This window comes from Diospyros lotus, chromosome 14 (genome assembly GCF_014633365.1).
Source record: "Diospyros lotus cultivar Yz01 chromosome 14, ASM1463336v1, whole genome shotgun sequence".
Lineage (NCBI taxonomy): Eukaryota > Viridiplantae > Streptophyta > Magnoliopsida > Ericales > Ebenaceae > Diospyros > Diospyros lotus.
The window spans coordinates 15,741,376-15,761,358 of NC_068351.1; the positions used below are offsets into that span (position 1 = coordinate 15,741,376).

Sequence of the window (19,983 nt, forward strand, 5' to 3'; positions counted from 1 at the left end):
TAGTCTCTTTTCCCCTGAATCTCCACTTGGGGTTTCTACTAATTGGCTCTAATTGAATCAAATCTTTTTAAGTCTCAAAATCAGATTTCTCCTAAGTTTCCAAATAACATTCCGCTCTAATATCAACTATATCAGAGTCATTTAAGACTTTTCCTATATCTCTGAATAAATATTCGCTCTGACACCAATTGTAATGCCCTATTTTCAGAGCGCGTTAAAACTCAGGACAATTCTGGGATAATAAATTTTTTTTCTTAAAACTATTGCTAATTCATATCACTCCTCATATATATCCCAAAATCTCCATACATTTATCTCGAAAGAGAATTATCATAAACATTAAATGCGGAAGCTAGAATCAAACCTAACATCTTAACATTAATCATAAATCAGTTCTTACATCATCATTAACCTTAGGGTTATATATCATATTTCTCAAAACGTTCAGAATTCAAAGTATAGAGTTGTAGAAGGTGCGGCGGTATGGGTTGCTTTGGGCTGGTAGTGGTTATTAGGTGAGGAAGTGGGTAGCAAGCTCGAAGAAGTCATGGATGGAATCTGGCTCGAGGGTAGAGAACCACAATAGGGCAGATTTTTTGAGGGTGCTAGAGAATGCTTGGCACATAATAAGATCAGTGTCCCCGCTCAACAGCATCAAGGAAATAAATGTGGTTAGGTGCTCTTGGAGATCGGTGGTTCTATCGTATAGCTCTAAGGTGTCGAGGAGACAAAAGCCATCAGACAGGGATACAAACATGATAAACTCTGAAAAATAGTGATTTGGGGATGTATAGAGTTGTAGAAGGTGTGGCGGTATGGTAGTTGTATCCTATGGACCGAGAACTACTCGCATTTGAAGGCTGCATATTTATATATTCCTACCAAGACTCCATTGTAGCAAAAGGTAAGGAACGGCTTCCATGTCTTCGGTTCATTGAGGATATTATGCAAAACAAATCTTAATTTAAGCCCGAATCAACCATCATGTCTGGAGATAAATTTCAAGCTAAGCCACCCACTGGTATGGGTACTTGTAGATGTTATATGCCCACGGAAGATAAATTTTTCCCCATTTTCTATAGAAAAAATCCCACGACGTATTTTACAACTGCAACGAAGCCTTAAGTCTCGGTGTCAAGCAATTCATCTGCTTTTTCTATCAGCTGCATGCCCTGCTCTGTTCAAAACTGTACTTGCCTATTTACGCACTCCGCACTCGTCTAAATGACTCATACCTCCTCGTGTCTCAGGTAATGGTTTGTCGCTGTTGGTCACACTCAAATCTCGTCTTCACACAGGGAAGAACAGAAAAAAAAAAAAAGCCTTCCATATTAGATGTTTTGGTCACTCGGGAAAATGACTTCTTTTTATGCATCTTCATTGAGGTTGGAATGCCCAAATACTGTTCATGTTCATCTGGAATGTTCTTCAAATTTCCCGATATTAACAAGCATTATCATGGGCGTCCGCATTCATGTTTTTTGAGGTAAAGAAAAGGATCAATGCAGTTTATCAAACTTTATCTAATACTAATACCATAATAGTTTTATCAAGATCTCAAATGCATCATCCGCTCTCAACCAAGAAAGAAAAATGAGTCCCTTGCTCGGAGGACAGCTTACCTAGCACAACCAACTTTATAAGTACAAGGTCCAAGAATTACTCAGATTACTTCTATCAAAATCATACATGGCGGGAATCAAACCAGGACAACAATTTCACCACCTGAACCTGTGTTAGAAAGGAGAAAAAAAAAGTGAGTGATTTTTCAAGTTAGCAGAGAATTAATGCAGTATAGATTAAGAAACTAAAATACCCGCTTCCTTACATTGTTCATAGATCTCCTTCGCTAGCTGCAGCATTGAGTTGGTTTCTTCTGCCATTTTTAACACTCTTTCTGCCTCTTCTACCGCTTCAGCTGCCACAAATGACATATTCTCTGATTCAGCAATCTTGTTGGCTGCAGTCATTGCAGCTTGTTCCACTGTCTCATCACAGATAGCTAAACCTGCAGAATGTTGCCATGCCCACAGCCTGATCTCGTCTTGCTTTGGATAAGGTGTTATAGTTCCCAGAGGTGTTTCCTTCTTAATCCTATAGCAATTCTGGACCTGCATTTTGACATGAAATATACAGTTGCATCACAGATTCAATTATAGTTATCTTTGTTCATACAAATCTTGGGTAAATTACACAGCAGTTTTAGAGCACAAAACAAATACAACGGGTACCCTTCGGTTTTTAAATATCACACTACCTCCTTTATTTCTGAACTATTCCTCCCCATTGGCCATTGCTTTGTCTATTAGTTGATTGAAAGAAGCTGACTAAGTCAACGACACAATTTTTTAAAATCTTTAACATGCCCTTATTTCATCAAAAACAAGTATGAAAGAAGTTAAACATTAATTAACTTATTTTTTTAATTAAAAATTATTCACTGTCTTCTTTGGCTTACCAACCCTGCCAGCCAGAACTCCTGACAATCCATTCCTACCATCCAATACTTCTCTGTCCAAAATAGATCTAAAAACAAGCGCCAAACTCTAGCCCAGAAATCCGCTCAATGAATTATGAAGAGTTAGTCACCAAATTCTCTGTGATTTGCACTCACAATTTCATGGTACACAAATGCATAGATTATTTCTGAAATGTCCCTCAATTTGATAAAGAAATTTGATCTATTCAGTGGTGTTTGTACGCACACATAATATAAAGAGGCAAACATGCATGTAGAAAGCAAGACTTGGGGCTTTACTCAAATTTGTTTTGGAAGGTAAAATTGGCTTTGGATATTTAGTCCAGCGAGAGACAGGTTTGGTGGGATTGTCTTGCTCAGATTTAAAATTTACATACTAGTTAATCTGCCACAGGACTTTGCTTTGCAAGTAAGTTGTATGACCAAAATGCATTTTTGGTAGTTAAATGCTAAACTGTCACTGAAAAATCTCAACTGATTGCACCAATTGACCAGCTCTAGCAGACAAGGACGACCATATGAAAATTTAAGAGGGTATTGTGCATATTTGACGATACCTCAAGGAATCGCTTGTAATTTGACATATAATCTTTTACAATCCCAAGAATCCCCGATTTTCATGTGTAATTTACGCTAATAAACAGTCCCAAGTGAACCTTAGTCTTTTGCCCCATTGCATGATGCTACATTTGCTATATATAGTATTAGAGGACGTCACTAGTGGAAGTGTCAGTTGTGGTTTGCTGAAGATCACTGACCTACCAACATGAAAAACTTGTTTTTAAGGGAACTCATTTACAGGAAGAGAATTAGTGGGCAATTTGTATTGCAAAACATTTTGCAACAAATTAAAAGTTGTTGTGGTGTGACTAGTGGAATACACTGCCAATGTGTGTTGTTTGAAAATTTCTCTCATGAAGTAGCTGTCAGACTCTTAAACTGCCGGAATGATGTTGACCAACTTCTTTAAAAAAATAAAATAGAAAAAGATGCGCATTACATCTGTTTGATGTAATTAATACTTGTACAGAGAGTGACCTTCTCACCAAATAATTAAGTAGTTTGGCACAACAACCATAAGTGACTGAACCAGCCAAGTTATGCAAGCTTCTAGCATGAAGAGTCACATGGAGGGGACATGGTGTCTACCAGTCGTTTTGGGTAATAGTTTTAAAGTAATAAAATGAAGACCTTGAAACTTATAAATGAATACGACAGTATAATATATCTCACTGTGGGCTTAAGATTATATTAACAGATGTTTGCAGTTCAAAACCAAGAGAACCACTAACCTTTTCAAGTTTCCCTTGCAAGACGAGCCTTCTCAATCTTGGACTTAACAACCTTCTGAAATTTGGTGGTACCTCATGCTTTTGCTGCAACATATGTTATGTATGTCAAGAAAGAAGGTGATCAATATCCTGAACTCGAATGCCATATAAGAATGCAACTAAATTAATTGTAAAGTTATTTACCTATGCTATCGGTATGCTTATAAACTAACATATCAAGATGGAAGAAGTACTGCCATAGTTACGTGGAAACAATCTGACGTCACAAGGTTTATCCGGAAAGCTATTAATATTCAGATAAATGAAATTAAGGAAAAACAAAAAGGATAAGGCTTTGCATCCTCTTGTTGGCCTGGCTAGAACATCAAGGGTCTCAAAATCGATATAATAGTCATGGTTTCGTAATCCTTGCCAAATATATAAAAAATTAATCATGGTTCACTAACATGATAATCTTGTAATTAACTGATAATTACAGGTTCTGTGTCACGCAACAATAAGTTGCTTAAGAATTCATAAGCAAAATTACAAATAGAATTTGTATTGAATCTGTTGAATATTGATTCAAAATTGCTGATTTAGTGGGTTGATTGGGTCAAAAATCTGTTTACTGATTTAGTGGATTGATTGGGTCAAAATTCTGTTTACTGATTTAGTGGGTTAAGATAATTTCGTTTTTTAAATTTAAATCCAACAATAAATCTTATTTTCTTGTTATTCAATTGACATGTATTGCCTATTTAAAGGCATGATGATATGAATAAAAATTGAGGTTACAACCTTCACATTCATATTTTTTCTTTCTACATCTTTTGTTCATTAACTTCATAGTTACCAATGTCTCTAAAATTCCAACAGTGGTATCAGAGCATTCAATGATCTTAAGGGGTCTGAGAGAGAGAACCCATCAACGCATTCTTATTTCTATGGCTTCCACCAACACGTCATCTCTTTCACCACCAGTTTTTGATAGAGAAAATTATCAAGTATGGGCTGTCAAAATGAAAGCTCATTTGAGAGGTCTTAGTTTATGGCAGTGGGTCGAAAGTGAAAGGGAGATACCTCCGCTTGGCAACAATCCTACGCTCAATCAAATCAGAGCTCATGAAGAAGCAGAAGCTAAAGCACCGAGGGCTTTATCTCAAATACACGCTGCTGTCTCCGAATCAATTTTCTCAAGAATCATGGCGTGTGAAACGGCTAAGGAAGCATGGGATATATTGAAAGAGCTATATCAAGGGAATGCTAGAACGAAGAGAATACAAATGTTGAATCTCAAAAGAAATTTTGAGATCCTTAGAATGAATGAAAATGATACAATCCAAGAGTTCTCTGAAAAACTAATGACGGTGGTAAATAAAATCAGACTTATGGGAGAAGAGCTACCTGACAGCAGGATCGTAGAGAAAGTCTTGATAAGTCTACCTGAGAGGTTTGAGGAAAAAATCTCCTCCCTTGAAGATTCAAGGGATATTAGCCAAATTACATTGGCAGAATTAATCGGAGCCTTGCAAGCTCAGGAGCAAAGAAGGATTATGAGAAATGAAGAAAGTGAAAAGACGGTGGAAGGAGCTTATCTTGCCAAGAGTTCATGGTCAAAGAAGAAAGGAAAAATTCCAGAATGTGACCATTGCAAAAAACTTGGTCATGAAGAGAAAGATTGTTGGCACAAGGGGAAGCCTCAATGCTTCCAGTGTAAAAGATTTGGGCATTTGAAAAAAGATTGCAGATTTAACTTGAAAGAACAAGCAAGTACAGTGAAGGCGATTGAAGGGGCAATTGAAGAGGAAACGCTCTTTTAGTTGGTAAGAAGTGCACCAAGAAGAATTTTTTGGAGAGAAGTGCTCCAAGAAATTGAATTTTTTTTTTTTTTTTTTTTAACATTTGAAGGAAGTATTGATTGTGATGAGAAGTGCATAAAGTATTGATTGTGATGAGAAGTGTATCAAGAAGTGAAGAGAAGTGCTTTACAATTGGGAAGAAATTTGGAGAGAAGTGCTCCATACAAAGTTGAAGTTTTGCAACTTTGAATCAAGGAGGAATGTTGAATATTGATTCAAAATTGCTGATTTAGTGGGTTGATTGGGTCAAAAATCTGTTTACTGATTTAGTGGATTGATTGGGTCAAAATTCTGTTTACTGATTTAATGGGTTAAGATAATTTCGTTTTTTAAATTTAAATCCAACAATAAATCTTATTTTCTTGTTATTCAATTGACATGTATTGCCTATTTAAAGGCATGATGATATGAATAAAAATTGAGGTTACAACCTTCACATTCATATTTTTTCTTTCTACATCTTTTGTTCATTAACTTCATAGTTACCAATGTCTCTAAAATTCCAACAGTGGTATCAGAGCATTCAATGATCTTAAGGGGTCTGTGAGAGAGAACCCATCAACGCCTTCTTATTTCTATGGCTTCCACCAACACGTCATCTCTTTCACCACCAGTTTTTGATGGAGAAAATTATCAAGTATGGGCTGTCAAAATGAAAGCTCATTTGAGAGGTCTTAGTTTATGGCAGTGGGTCGAAAGTGAAAGGGAGATACCTCCGCTTGGCAACAATCCTACGCTCAATCAAATCAGAGCTCATGAAGAAGCAGAAGCTAAAGCACCGAGGGCTTTATCTCAAATACACGCTGCTGTCTCCGAATCAATTTTCTCAAGAATCATGGCGTGTGAAACGGCTAAGGAAGCATGGGATATATTGAAAGAGCTATATCAAGGGAATGCTAGAACGAAGAGAATACAAATGTTGAATCTCAAAAGAAATTTTGAGATCCTTAGAATGAATGAAAAGGATACAATCCAAGAGTTCTCTGAAAAACTAATGACGGTGGTAAATAAAATCAGACTTATGGGAGAAGAGCTACCTGACAGCAGGATCGTAGAGAAAGTCTTGATAAGTCTACCTGAGAGGTTTGAGGCAAAAATCTCCTCCCTTGAAGATTCAAGGGATATTAGCCAAATTACATTGGCAGAATTAATCGGAGCCTTGCAAGCTCAGGAGCAAAGAAGGATTATGAGAAATGAAGAAAGTGAAAAGACGGTGGAAGGAGCTTATCTTGCCAAGAGTTCATGGTCAAAGAAGAAAGGAAAAATTCCAGAATGTGACCATTGCAAAAAACTTGGTCATGAAGAGAAAGATTGTTGGCACAAGGGGAAGCCTCAATGCTTCCAGTGTAAAAGATTTGGGCATTTGAAAAAAGATTACAGATTTAACTTGAAAGAACAAGCAAGTACAGTGAAGGCGATTGAAGGGGCAATTGAAGAGGAAACGCTCTTTTAGTTGGTAAGAAGTGCACCAAGAAGAATTTTTTGGAGAGAAGTGCTCCAAGAAATTGAATTTTTTTTTTTTTTTTTTTTTAACATTTGAAGGAAGTATTGATTGTGATGAGAAGTGCATCAAAGTATTGATTGTGATGAGAAGTGTATCAAGAAGTGAAGAGAAGTGCTTTACAATTGGGAAGAAATTTGGAGAGAAGTGCTCCATACAAAGTTGAAGTTTTGCAACTTTGAATCAAGGAGGAATGTTGAATATTGATTCAAAATTGCTGATTTAGTGGGTTGATTGGGTCAAAAATTTGTTTACTGATTTAGTGGATTGATTGGGTCAAAATTCTGTTTACTGATTTAGTGGGTTAAGATAATTTCGTTTTTTAAATTTAAATCCAACAATAAATCTTATTTTCTTGTTATTCAATTGACATGTATTGCCTATTTAAAGGCATGATGATATGAATAAAAATTGAGGTTACAACCTTCACATTCATATTTTTTCTTTCTACATCTTTTGTTCATTAACTTCATAGTTACCAATGTCTCTAAAATTCCAACAGAATCTGTACTTGGAAAAAGCAATGTGAATCACTGTGAAAGAATCAGGTTAAGCTATGCCAAAGAGAAGTAGAATATCATGAAAAACAAAATGAATGACATGAAACCTACATGAATTATATTCAAATATAAAACAAGCTAAGATCTGTGAAGTGCTGCAGGTGAAGAAAAAGCTGGGAGAAGAGTTGCTTATTAGATGGAAATATGGTAAGACACCCGCAAATACTTAAAGGAATTGTTGAATGAGTTTTTATTGAACCAAAAAAAAATACTTTTTGGTGTTTTTTCTTCACATGAGATTCAAAAACAATTGCTTCTTAAATAGACTCTGAAACAAACCCATGTTCTGTTACTAACAACCAATGACACATTAGTTTGACTCCTAAAATCTCTCTACTGGTGGATTGACCAAATCAACAAATACAACTCCTAAACATATGCAACTAACATAGTCATGGACTTAATAAGCAAAGACCAATTCTTCAAGTTATTTGAATTATCTAACACTGTCCCCCCTCTCCCTTCCCCAACTAATTTAAAGAGCTTGAACTCCCATAAAGACACGAAATTTCTTAAACTTGACTTTCGGTAGTGCCTTTGTTAACACATCAGCTGCCTAGTTTTCTGTGTTGCAGTATTGTAGTTCCATCAATCCATTTTCAACTTCCTCTATGATGTAGTGGTCACGAGTTTCAATGTGTTTGGTCCTTTCTTGATGCACTAGATTTTTTGACATTGCAATTGCTGAAATGTTGTCACAGTAAATCACAATTGCTTCTTCTTGTTCTTACTTCAAGTCTTGAAGAATCTTCTTAAACCAAACTTCTTGACATGTTGTAGTTGTTGTGGCTATCTACTCTGCTTCTGTGCTAGATAATGTTGTATTTTGCTGCTTCTTTAGCACTTAAAAAGTGGCTCCTCATCCAAGAGTAAAAATATATCTTGTTGTGCTCTTTCTATCATTAACATTGTTTGCCCAATCACTATCACTAAACCCAACCAATTTACTTTAAAGACCTGCCTTATACATGATACCAAAACTTTAAAACATGCATACCAAAGAAGCCTCTTTGCTACTACCTTGTGATGTTTGCTTGGATTATGCATAAACTTGGAGATAAGACTAATAGCAAACAAAATGTCAAGTCTAGTGTGAGTAAGATACATAAGGCCTCCTATGATGCTTTTGAACTTTCTCTTCAATTTTTTTGAACTTCGTCGTCCTGGGATAACTTCTCATTCACATTCAATGGTGTCTTAGCAACCTTGCAATTCTCCATCCCACACTTCTTCAATATATCAACAACATTTTTTTTTTGACAAATAACAATACCATCTACACTTTGTAGCACTTCAATACCAAGAAAATAGTGCAATAATCTCATATCTAACATCTCAAAAGTCTTCATCATAAACGCCTTGAAAATTTATTAACTTTTAGTATAAACCATTTCATTAACGTACAAACATACCGTTAGAAAATCTTTCCCATGAATTTTCACATATAAAATAGGTTCATTGGCACTCTTTTGAAAACCATTTTGTGCAAAATAAGTCTCAATTTTGCTATACCAGGCTCTAGGCATCTATTTGAGCCTATAAAGTGTTTTATGCAACTTATAAATGTTACGCTCTAATCTTCGCATTGCAAATCCCCCAGGTTGCTCTACAAACACATCCTCCATCAATTCACCATTAAGAAATCCAAATTTTATGTCTAATTGATAAACTACCTATAAATTATGTGAGACTAAAGCCAAAATAGAACTTATAACTTGAGCATAAGTTTTAACTTAACCACAGAAGCATAAGTTTCTGTAAAAGCAATACTTAAAACTTGAGCAGACTCTTTTGCAACTAGTCAAGCTTTATGTCTTTGCAAAGTCCCATCTGAGTTGTATGGACTTGAACACCCATAATGGTTTCTTTACCATTAGGTAAATTCAAAAAAGACCAGGTGTTATTCGTCTTGATGGCACCTATTTCTAGCTTCATTCTTCTTTCTTTGTTGCATCTTTATAACATAAAAATTCCATGGAAAAAGAGGCATAGATATTCAACAAGACTTCTTGTCCTTAGAGTAGAGTTAATGATCATGACAGGTCATTTTTTTATAAATATCGTCTGTAAGACTTCTCAGCCTTCTTGGAGTAGAATCTGGTGAAGCAAGTGACTCCTCAGTTGAATCAATTAACTCAAATTCGTTTCTTAAAACTGTATAGACTTTGATCCAGCATTTTTCCAATTCCAAACATCTTCTTCATTAAAAACATCTCGACTAATAATCAAATTGTTATTATCGGATGACACTAAGCTAACTTCTTATGAAGAAGTCTTAACCTCCCCAAATCAAGATCACTGGTTGATCGCTATGAAAGAGGAAATAGACTCGATGGATAAGAACAAGGTGTGGGAACTTGTTAATCTTCCATTGAATAGAAAGGCAATTGGTAACAAGTGGGTCTTGAAAATCAAACGCCAAGCTGATGGATCGATCGACAAGTATAAAGCCCGATTGGTTGCGAAGGGCTACACCCAAATGGAGGGTGTAGATTTCTTAGAGACATTTTCTCCTGTGGTGAGATTTGACTTTATTCCCGTGATTCTAACCATTGTCGCTCATTTAAATCTTGAGCTACACCAAATGGATATCAATATAGCATTTCTCAATGGAGAACTAGACAAGGAGATATATATAGATCAACCCATCAGTTTTGTTACTGAAAGGCAGGAGGGCAAAGTGTGCTGTCTCAAACGATCCATATATATCTCCTCGTCTAGTTCTCCATTGAGAAATGTTGTCTTGACATCCATCTGGTGTAACTCAAGATCTAAATGAGCAACGATGGCTAGAATCACGCAAATAGAGTCAAATCTCACCACAGGAGAAAATGTCTCTAGGAAATCTACACCCTCATCTTCTCATCTAATTCTCCATTGAGAAATGTTGTCTTGACATTCATCTGGTATAGTTCAAGATCTAAATGAGCGACGATGGCTAAAATCACACAAATAGAGTCAAATCTCACCACAAGAGAAAATGTCTCTAAGAAATCTACACCCTCCATTTGGGTGTAGCCCTTCGCAACCAACCGAGCTTTATACTTGTCGATCGATCCATCAGCTCGATGTTTGATTTTCAAGACCCACTTGTTACCAATCGCCTTTCTATTCGATGGAAGATCAACAAGGTCCCACACCTTGTTCTTATCCATCAAGTCCATTTCCTCTTTCATAGCGATCAACCATTGATCTCGATTTGGGGAGGTTAAGACTTCTTCATAAGAAGTCGGCTCAGTGTCATCCAACATGGCACACATATGTACCCTTCCCTCAATATCATTGAAATGACGACGAGGGATAAGCCCATGCTAGCTGCGTCGAATTACTTGAGTCTCCAAAGTACTGTCTATGGGTTCACTCCCACTAACTACAGGAATTCTCCCACTGACAAAAGGCACTTCCTCTTGTAACTCATACAATTGGGAGTCCTTATCAACCTCACCAATTCTTGGGAACTCATCCTCAAGAAACTCTACATCCCTAGATTCTATCTCAGTCAAACCCCCACTAGGATGTTCACCATACATGACGTATCCTTTTGAACCAACAGGATACCGAATGAACACCTTCTTGCTGGCTCTTGGTCCAAGTTTTCCATACTTGTGGGACGTGCTATAAACATATCCAACTGATCCCCAAGGCTGCAAGTGATCCAAGTTTGGACTTCTACCAGTCCATAACTCATAAGGGGTAGAAGGCACGGACTTGCTTGGAACACGGTTAAGAATGTAGGCTACAGTCAACAACGTATCTCCCCAGAAACTAATCGGGAGATTCGCCTGCGCTAACATCGATCTAACCATTTCCAACAAGGTCTTATTTCGGCGTTCTACAACACCATTTTTGTTGCTGAGTGCCCAGAATTGTTAGGTGTCGAACTATACCTTTTTCCTCACATAGACTTTTAAACTGATCAGAAAGATATTCACAACCTCTATTAGTTCGGAGAGTTTTTAAGCTCTTCTCCATCTGATTTTCAACCTCATGCACAAAGGGTCTAAAGCAATCTAAAGCTTCTGACTTATGAGAAATCAGATACACATAACCGAAACGTGAATAATCGTCTATGAAGGTAATAAAGTATGATGCACCATGATGTGCCCTCACATTCATAGGACCGCATATGTCGAAGTGTACTAACTTCAAATGACAAGATGCACGAGAAGCCTTACCAAAAGGTTTCCTCTTGGCCTTACCAGCTAAGTAAGGCTCACACACAGTAAGTCTCACTTTACTGAGAGATCCCAATAGACCTTCTTTCGCCAGCCTTGCCATCCTTTCTTGACCAACATGGCCAAGTCTTTTGTGCCATAAATCACAATCAACATTTATGATAGAAGAAGTAGAAGAAACTAAAGAAATAAAATGGTTATCATAAACATGATCCAAATTAAGTTTGAAAAAACCATCCACTAAGAAACCACCACCAAATAATGTATCATCCAAATAGATGTTCACGTCAGTATCATAGAAAAGAAAAGAATAACATTTTCCTAATAAACATGCTACTGATAATAGATTACACCGGACTCCAGGAGCATACATAACATCCTTCAGGAGTAGAATCTTGCCATTCTTCAACTTGAGCTGGAACGAACCAACACCAAGAACTTCTTCTTGTGTGCCATTCCCAAGCGTGACGTACTGAGTTTCCGCTGGCACCCAGTGGTAATCCACAAACCCTTCTTTCTCAACACTTATGTGTCGTGTTACTCTTGTATCCGCAATCCACTCAGGACGTGAGTATGCAACTAATGCATGCGAGTAAATATGAATCAAATGGGAATAAGAAGATAAATGTACCTTCTTCAGTTCTGGACAATCCCAAGCGAAGTGACCCTTCTTCTTACAATTATAGCATTTCAATTTGGACAAGTCTTTCTTTCCATGTGCCCCTCTTTTGGCCTTCTTGCTCTTGCCAATCTTAAGTGTAGGCCCTAATGCCTTCGATCCTTGTCTCTTGTGTTTGGACCCGAAGCCCTCACGTCTATCGACCTTGGCTACAAAAGCTGCCGCACAGCCTCAAGCTCCAAGTGACGTGAATCAAAAGTTTTGATATTTTCGTTGTGTGTCATAAGGAGCTTCATCTGAGACCACTCAAGGTCAGGCAAGGATCTGATCACCCCTAGGAGTTGCTGCTCATCAGTAAGCGCTACTCCCGCACTCTAAAGATCTCTGATAAGTGAACCTATCACTCTTAAATGCTCATCCATGTTGTGCCTCGGGTCTTTGACATACTGTTGAAATTTTAATTGTAAAGCACGAAGCTTTGTTGCAGATGTCTAACCAAAAGTGATCTTCAACTTATGCCACATTTCCATGGCAGTCTGGCAAGACTCAAACTGGCCCATGAGATCAGCCTGCATGCTCACAAGTATCGCAAGACGAGCATAACGGTCCCTCTCAAGCCATTTGTCATAGGCCCACTGTGTTGCCAAGGAAACAGTTTCCCCTTGTGGCACAGGATGTGAAGTCTCCAAAACGTCTCATACTTTCTCCATCTGAAGTAGATATTGAATCTGCTTCTCCCATGTGGAGTAGTTGGACCCATCCAACTTATCTATCCTGGTCATGCTTCCAACAACTGAACTGGTGGCCATTGATCACTGAATCAGGGACAACAAAAAAGACATTCAATGCACATGTTCAAGACAAACAATTAAATCAAACATTTAATTATGCACTTCGGGATCAACAGATTGCCAGGTTTCAAAGTCATCACCCTTAATGCACAACTAAAATGTTATGACTCAATTGTTTATGTAGAACTAATCCACAATATCCAACAATATATTAGGACCCACACAAGGCCCAAGATCCGTACTAAACCGAAATTAATTATCAATAAACAAATAAAACTAAATATTTGCAGACAACAGATAATTAATTAAGTTAATTTCTATTGAGCAAAAAATATGCCACTTCACATCTATTTATAATTTTAGACTCAAAATTAAACTTATTAATTTATGGTCTAAAAGAATAATCCAAACAATTATCATGACAAAATTAAAACGCATAATAAAAGTCATGAAAACAATATTACTAATTACAAAAATTAGTAATTCAGAATTAAATATTTCTAAAAGAAATAATTCTGATTTTTTTATCTCAAAAATGGATTTATTATTTAATTTATAATTTTAGGCTCAAAATTAAACTAATTAATTAATGGGCCAAGAGTATAATCTAAATAATTAAATAAAAAAAACCCAACAACATGGCCCAATACAAAATTAAGCCCAAATCATTTTAAATTAAAAGTTGATCCAATTTGTTAATAAAACAAATGGCCAAGTCCAAAACCAAGCCCAAGCCCAGTCCAATTGGAATAAAAACATTGGCCCAGATCTCCTTCTCCAGATCTGTTCATGGATACTTCAAATGGATCGGGTCTGACCCAATTCAAATTTAATCCAGTGGGTCAACCCATCACTCCAATGGATCTTCTTTTTCCCCAACACATAGGGTTTGCTGGGCAACCATGCGTCGCCGCCGCCGCTGCATTCTTCCTCCACCGCCGCCGATCGCCCTTTCACCTTCTTCGTTTAACGTCGCCGGCCACGAAGACCGACGACCGACCGGTGGCTCGCAATGGCCACCATCATTCATCGGGCATTCTAGAAAATAAAAGAAGTCGCGGCCATGGTGAACAGATCAAGCCATGGCCGCCATCTTCTTTCCATTAACGGCGACTATAGAGGCAGCCGTTCGATGACCCACGTCAAACCCATGATGGAGAATAGAAGACAGAGGCATCAGCTATGGTGGAGCATTCACAGCGATGAGCCAAGACCCACAAAAAATCGACCATCGACTTGCTACTGGCAGCGACCATGGCGGTCACCAATGACGGGAAAAAACGACCGACCTTTGGCCATGGCAGAAGGCAAAGGGTCTCGGCCACGTTGTCATTGACCACAGCCATGGTTGTTTCAGCCTCCAGTGACGGATCTCCCACTAGCCGCGACATACGCGACCGCTGGGGATGGCCTCAGCCACCGGTCGTGACAAACACGATTGCCATCGACGACGCCTCAACCAATGCGAGATGGGCCGAGGAGCAGCAAGCCTAGCAGCCATGACAAACATGGTCGTTGGCGACTGCCTCAGTCCCGTTTGTATTGCAGAGGATAGAAAATAATTTTTACACAAAAAATATCACGAGCTACAAAAAAAAAAAATCGTGACTGGATCATAGCAAACAAAGAGACCAAAAAATTATTTCACACAAAAAAAATATCACAAGTTACTAAAACCGTGACTACGAATGGTCAATCACAACGGTGTAGACAAATAAACAAAAGCTCTGATACCACTATAGAATTTTTTGAATAAATAGCAAACAGTATGTAAAATACCTGGATCGCAGTGGAATAATCGAATGTGATTTGCCTAACAACTTCCATGGAAGAAAATTATAAAAGTTTTTTTATACGTCCACCCCTTGTCCGCCCAAGGCTCGAATGGTGATGCCGAAGATAGTATGTGAACGATCAAAAACTTATTCTGATTGTCGTGTATTTTTCATTAGGCTCTATGCCTATTTATAGGTATCACACATATATAGATAAACATATCTTTATAGGAATTTGAATCTAATTCAAATTTCAATTACTTATCCCATTATATTATTAAAATTCAAATGTTAATAAATTTGAAACAAATTCAAATTCATAACATTTATCTTATCACTAGGGAACTTATCCCAATGTAATCGCAATTCTAACAATCTCCCACTCGGGTACATGGGATAATGCTCAACTCATCTTCTCATACAGGACGTCAAGGGGTGCCACCTTGATGACAATGATAAGAGTATTATATCAAACAATCACCATTGCCAACATAGTACTGCTGCAAAAAGAAATAAACGAAGGCAATGTCATCCATGCCTTAGATAATAAATAACACATCTATCAAATGCTTCTGATCTCTCAAGAGTAACCCTAAAGAACCTGACCACTACTGTTCTTTTTTCTTGCTTTTCGATGCACAAATCTCAAGAAATCGGAGGGATCTAAATAGACATGGAATGAAGCAAATCAACGGTGGAGATAAACGCTGGGGATCAGATCAACGGCTTCAATAGCAGTAGGCTAAATAACAAAATGCTAGGGAAGAATCAATCGAGCCATGAAACGACGAGGGAGGTTGCCATTTTGGGCCATCCAAACACACAGGCTCCAAAACGACAATGATTTGGACCAGCCAATGTGTGGTTGCGACCTGGCCTTCCATCCCTTATCAAAACGATAGTGTTTTTGGAGTTGATGCTTCACTATACTCAACACTAATAAAGCTTCTGTTATCTTATTTAACTGTTGCTCATGTGATTGTAAGTATCCCAACAATTCATATGTACGGGGAATAATTTGATAAATCCTTGAATTCTTCAAAAGCAACAGCAACATGATCAAACTTTACGGGAAGTATTCACAATACCTTTTCAACAATCTTCTATTCTGCTAACTCTTCTCCAAGTGATCTAATTTGATTCACCGCATAGGTAATTCTTGAGAAATGGATCGGATTGTGATTTTGATACCATGCCCACAATTTTTTGCTTCATCACAAGGGTTTTTTTTTAAGGGAGGGGGACAAAATCATAATTTTTATTATATAAACTCTCAACCCATGAAGATGTCTACTCCACATTCAAGTACTTAATATCTTAGAGCATACTGCAATGTGATGTTATTCTCTAACAGTCAAAACTAGAGTTCCATTACAATGGAGACAGAAAAAGTAAACAAAGAGTTTTTATTTTTTTGCCCATTTAAGTAGTGGCGCAAACCCTCCTTTGCATTAAACCTTAGCCCCAGCTCATAATACAGTAATGTATTAAAGATTGAAATACCCAAAATTTTGGTTCATAACAGATATGTTTCACTCGTGTTGTACTACTTCTACACAGATATGCCCCTTTTCTATTCCAAGAAGAATAAGATAATTCTGTCTAGCATTTAATTCTTCTCTGGAGAGATGGAAGGAAGGAAAAGAACTAATTAAGGGTAATTGTATTGGAGTAAATTTGACTCTATGGATTAGAAGCATATCTTATCCAAACACGAATAAAAAAATAGAAAAATAAAAAAAGAGATGTTAAATATTCAAGAGTTCCATAAAACACAAGTAAGCTCAATCAAAAAAGATATCAACAGGCACTATAAGTATCTATATGGGTGTAATGAGAAACACAAATCGGTTCTCCAAACTAGTAACACAATTATGTGATTAAAGTAGAAAATTCCTCTTAATAAAGAAATCACAACAATATAAGAGAATAATAATTGCATGGTGAGTTGGCTTAAAAAGAAGATTTATATTCCTCATTTTTGTGCTGCTAATTTAATGGGTTATTATTACTTAGATTCAGGGTGTCAGACACATGGGTCAAAAGGGAGCAATGTCATTTTTCTCGTCATATATAATTTTCCTCCACTAAAGGTTTCTCAGGGCGCGAGTAGATTGTAGTTGAATGCCTTTTGCCTTTGTAGAGCAATGTCCTTTTTCTCTTGTTATATATAATTTTCCTCCACTAAAGGTTTCTCAGGGCACGAGTAGGTTATAGTTGAATGTTTTTTGCCTTTTTAATCACTACTTCACTATTCTTTTCCTATAGCTGAAGGAATTATAATTTAGATTTCGACCTTCTCATAATACTATGGTTCTCGTTAATTTTAGGGGAAACAAGGTTGCATGGAGGTGTGTATTACATGATTCAGGGACTTTTCTGTCATAGAGTCATCCAAAATGTTGAAATTCTAGGTTTTATCCCTAACTAAACCACAAATAACTATCATACTCTCATGCCAAGAAGGCATGGATACAAGTAGCTAAACAATGGAAATTCTAAAAATATTTTCTGTGATTCTTTTTCCGCAATTTATATCTCATACTTTAATAGTTAAATAACGTAAAAAATAAGTGGTTCAAGATATGATGAGATTAATTTGTCTCTACGAAAAAAGATAACAGTAAATCTCCATCTAACCTCAATAAAATTTACAATGGTACCAACATCACATCCATTTGAATCTTTTATGGCTGAAAGTGCTTCAAAGATCATTTCATGGTACCTAGAAACAAGAGAATAGTTTCAGATATCTTGCAAAAAGCCAATGAAAATATGAAGAAAAGAGATGGACAAATATATGAACACAAATAATTTTCACATAAAAGAGAAAGGTTCAAACAATTATAACTAGTTAACAAAGATATGCTAAATTAGAACAGAAGCAATCAACAAAAAGAAAGGTCAACTGATCTACCAACTACAAAACGGGCTTCCAAGTTCCAACTGTAACCTTGATTGCAATACCACTTTGTAATGAGTCTATTTAGTTTAATTCAACTTTCTCTAGGTCTTACATCCCCAGGAATTATATTTGAATCCAATAGAAAATATATGCCAATACTATTCGCAATTACATTTATATATTAACACACAAATGATGAAACCAATATCTATCCTAAGATTAAATCAGCTTTATGGTCCACGTTATATTTCTAAATGTTGTACTATAAAGAAACAACCAAGATAAAGCACCTTAGAACAATATAACCTTATTTAGTGTTTTCAAACCATGTTGAAAGGGTTCTTGATGAGCATCTCTGAGTAACAACCAGACATTGAAATCTAGCAACAATAAGACAAAAGAGAAGGAAACCCAAAAATATCAATTCAAAAGGAATTTGTGGGAGCCTTTTTTCACCCTTTTAGAATGTCCTTCCATCTAAATGCTTGGAATTGTAAGTTATGACAAAAGGGTAAGGGTAAAGTTTATAGCATAAATTATTGGAAACAAAATTGTTCTAAACCTAATAAACAGAAAGAACAAATTATGTTCATGAGCCCACATTGGTAAATCCATAGAAAAGGCCTAAGTTGTGGAAACAACCTCTGTAAAGCTAGGATAAGGCTACATACAAAAAACAACCCTCTCCTAACCCTTACAAAGTGGGGAGCTTTTTGCAATGGAGACACCCATTTTAATTTTAAGGTCAAGTGTTGAGAAAAACCTATAAAATAATCTCTCAAGACATTTCTACTAGAAGGGCAACCTCAAAAGTAGCACAACAATGACATGCTTTCTTATAATAAAGTAACAATAAACAAAGTTAAATTAAAAGGTAAAAATCTTCATGGATTGTATACATGCTCCCTTCTCTTATGCATCTCTTGATCACTTATGCATGATGGTGCATTGTGTTATAGGAGAGAATAACTTGGAGGGAAAAAAGGCTTCTTATATTTCTTTGTTCTCTTTTTGGATGATTGAGTACTAGGCCCTTTTATAAGCAAAAGAGAGACACATTATTGACTACAAAAAATTGAATTCTACTTGGAGAATCCAAAAGCTTCATAGAAAGTTGTAAAAGTTTTTACTTGGAAATTGCCGAAGATCACTTTGAGATTCCAAGAGAACTTTTCAATTTTTGTCTTCCATTAAATCCATTTTTCTCTCTTAACTTCTTCGCTCTAGATTCTTCCTTTTATCTTTTGAAATTCCATGTCACTTCCAACATTCTCCTCCTTAAAGTTGCACCTTCAATAACTCTAAGCTACCACAAAGATGTCAGAAGGCTTTAGTCTTTAGCGACTTAGTGAATATATCCACAATTTGATCAGTTATCTTCACATGCACCAACTTAATCTCCATAGCCTTGATGTTCTAAGATAAAGTAGAATCGAGTATCAATATGCTTCAATCTCTCATGATGAATTGGATTCTTAGCTAGAGCAACGGTTGACTTATTATTAACATATAATTTTGCTAGACTTTCTTGAACCAACTCTAACTCCTATAATAATCTCCGTAGCCAAATTGTGTGACATGCACATAACGCACTTACAATATACTCAGCTTCACAGGTTGAAAGAGTAACAATAGACTACTTTTTCAATTAAAGACCATGTGAAAATAGTTCCTCCAAAATTAAACACATTTCCCATAATGCTTTTTCGATCATCAAAGACTCCAACCCAATCACTATCACTGTACCTAATAAGCTTTAGGTTCTACGAGGAATAATAAATCTCACTCTCGACTATCCCACTAGTGTAATACAAAAACCTTTTTGTAGCCATTATATGTGAGCTTTTAGGTGCCTCCATGTATCAGCTTACTAGTCCAACTCCAAATAGAATACTAAATTTGGTACAAGTTGAGTAACATAGGTTCCTAATCAAACTTTTGTAGTAGGTTGGATTCACCAACTTCCCTTCACCTTCTCTTATCAGTTTGACACTGCACTCAACCGAAGTTTCAACCAAATGACAATCTTCCATGTAGAACATATT

The 19,983-nt window shown here is 36.6% G+C and overlaps 1 protein-coding gene across 1 annotated transcript in view; it reads right to left on the reverse strand.

Annotated features, from left to right (window-relative positions):
- Positions 1–1,581: 1,581 nt before the first annotated feature.
- Positions 1,582–19,983, reverse strand: part of LOC127790506 (telomere repeat-binding factor 4-like) — a 43,961-nt gene continuing 25,559 nt past the window's right edge. Inside the window, exons 3-6 of the mRNA XM_052320049.1 lie at positions 17,674–17,758; positions 3,772–3,855; positions 1,829–2,111; positions 1,582–1,731 (exon numbers count right to left, since the gene is read on the reverse strand). Coding sequence (XP_052176009.1) covers positions 1,700–1,731; positions 1,829–2,111; positions 3,772–3,855; positions 17,674–17,758 — 484 coding nt within the window. The 3' untranslated portion in view covers positions 1,582–1,699. The remainder of the gene's footprint in view (positions 1,732–1,828; positions 2,112–3,771; positions 3,856–17,673; positions 17,759–19,983) is intronic.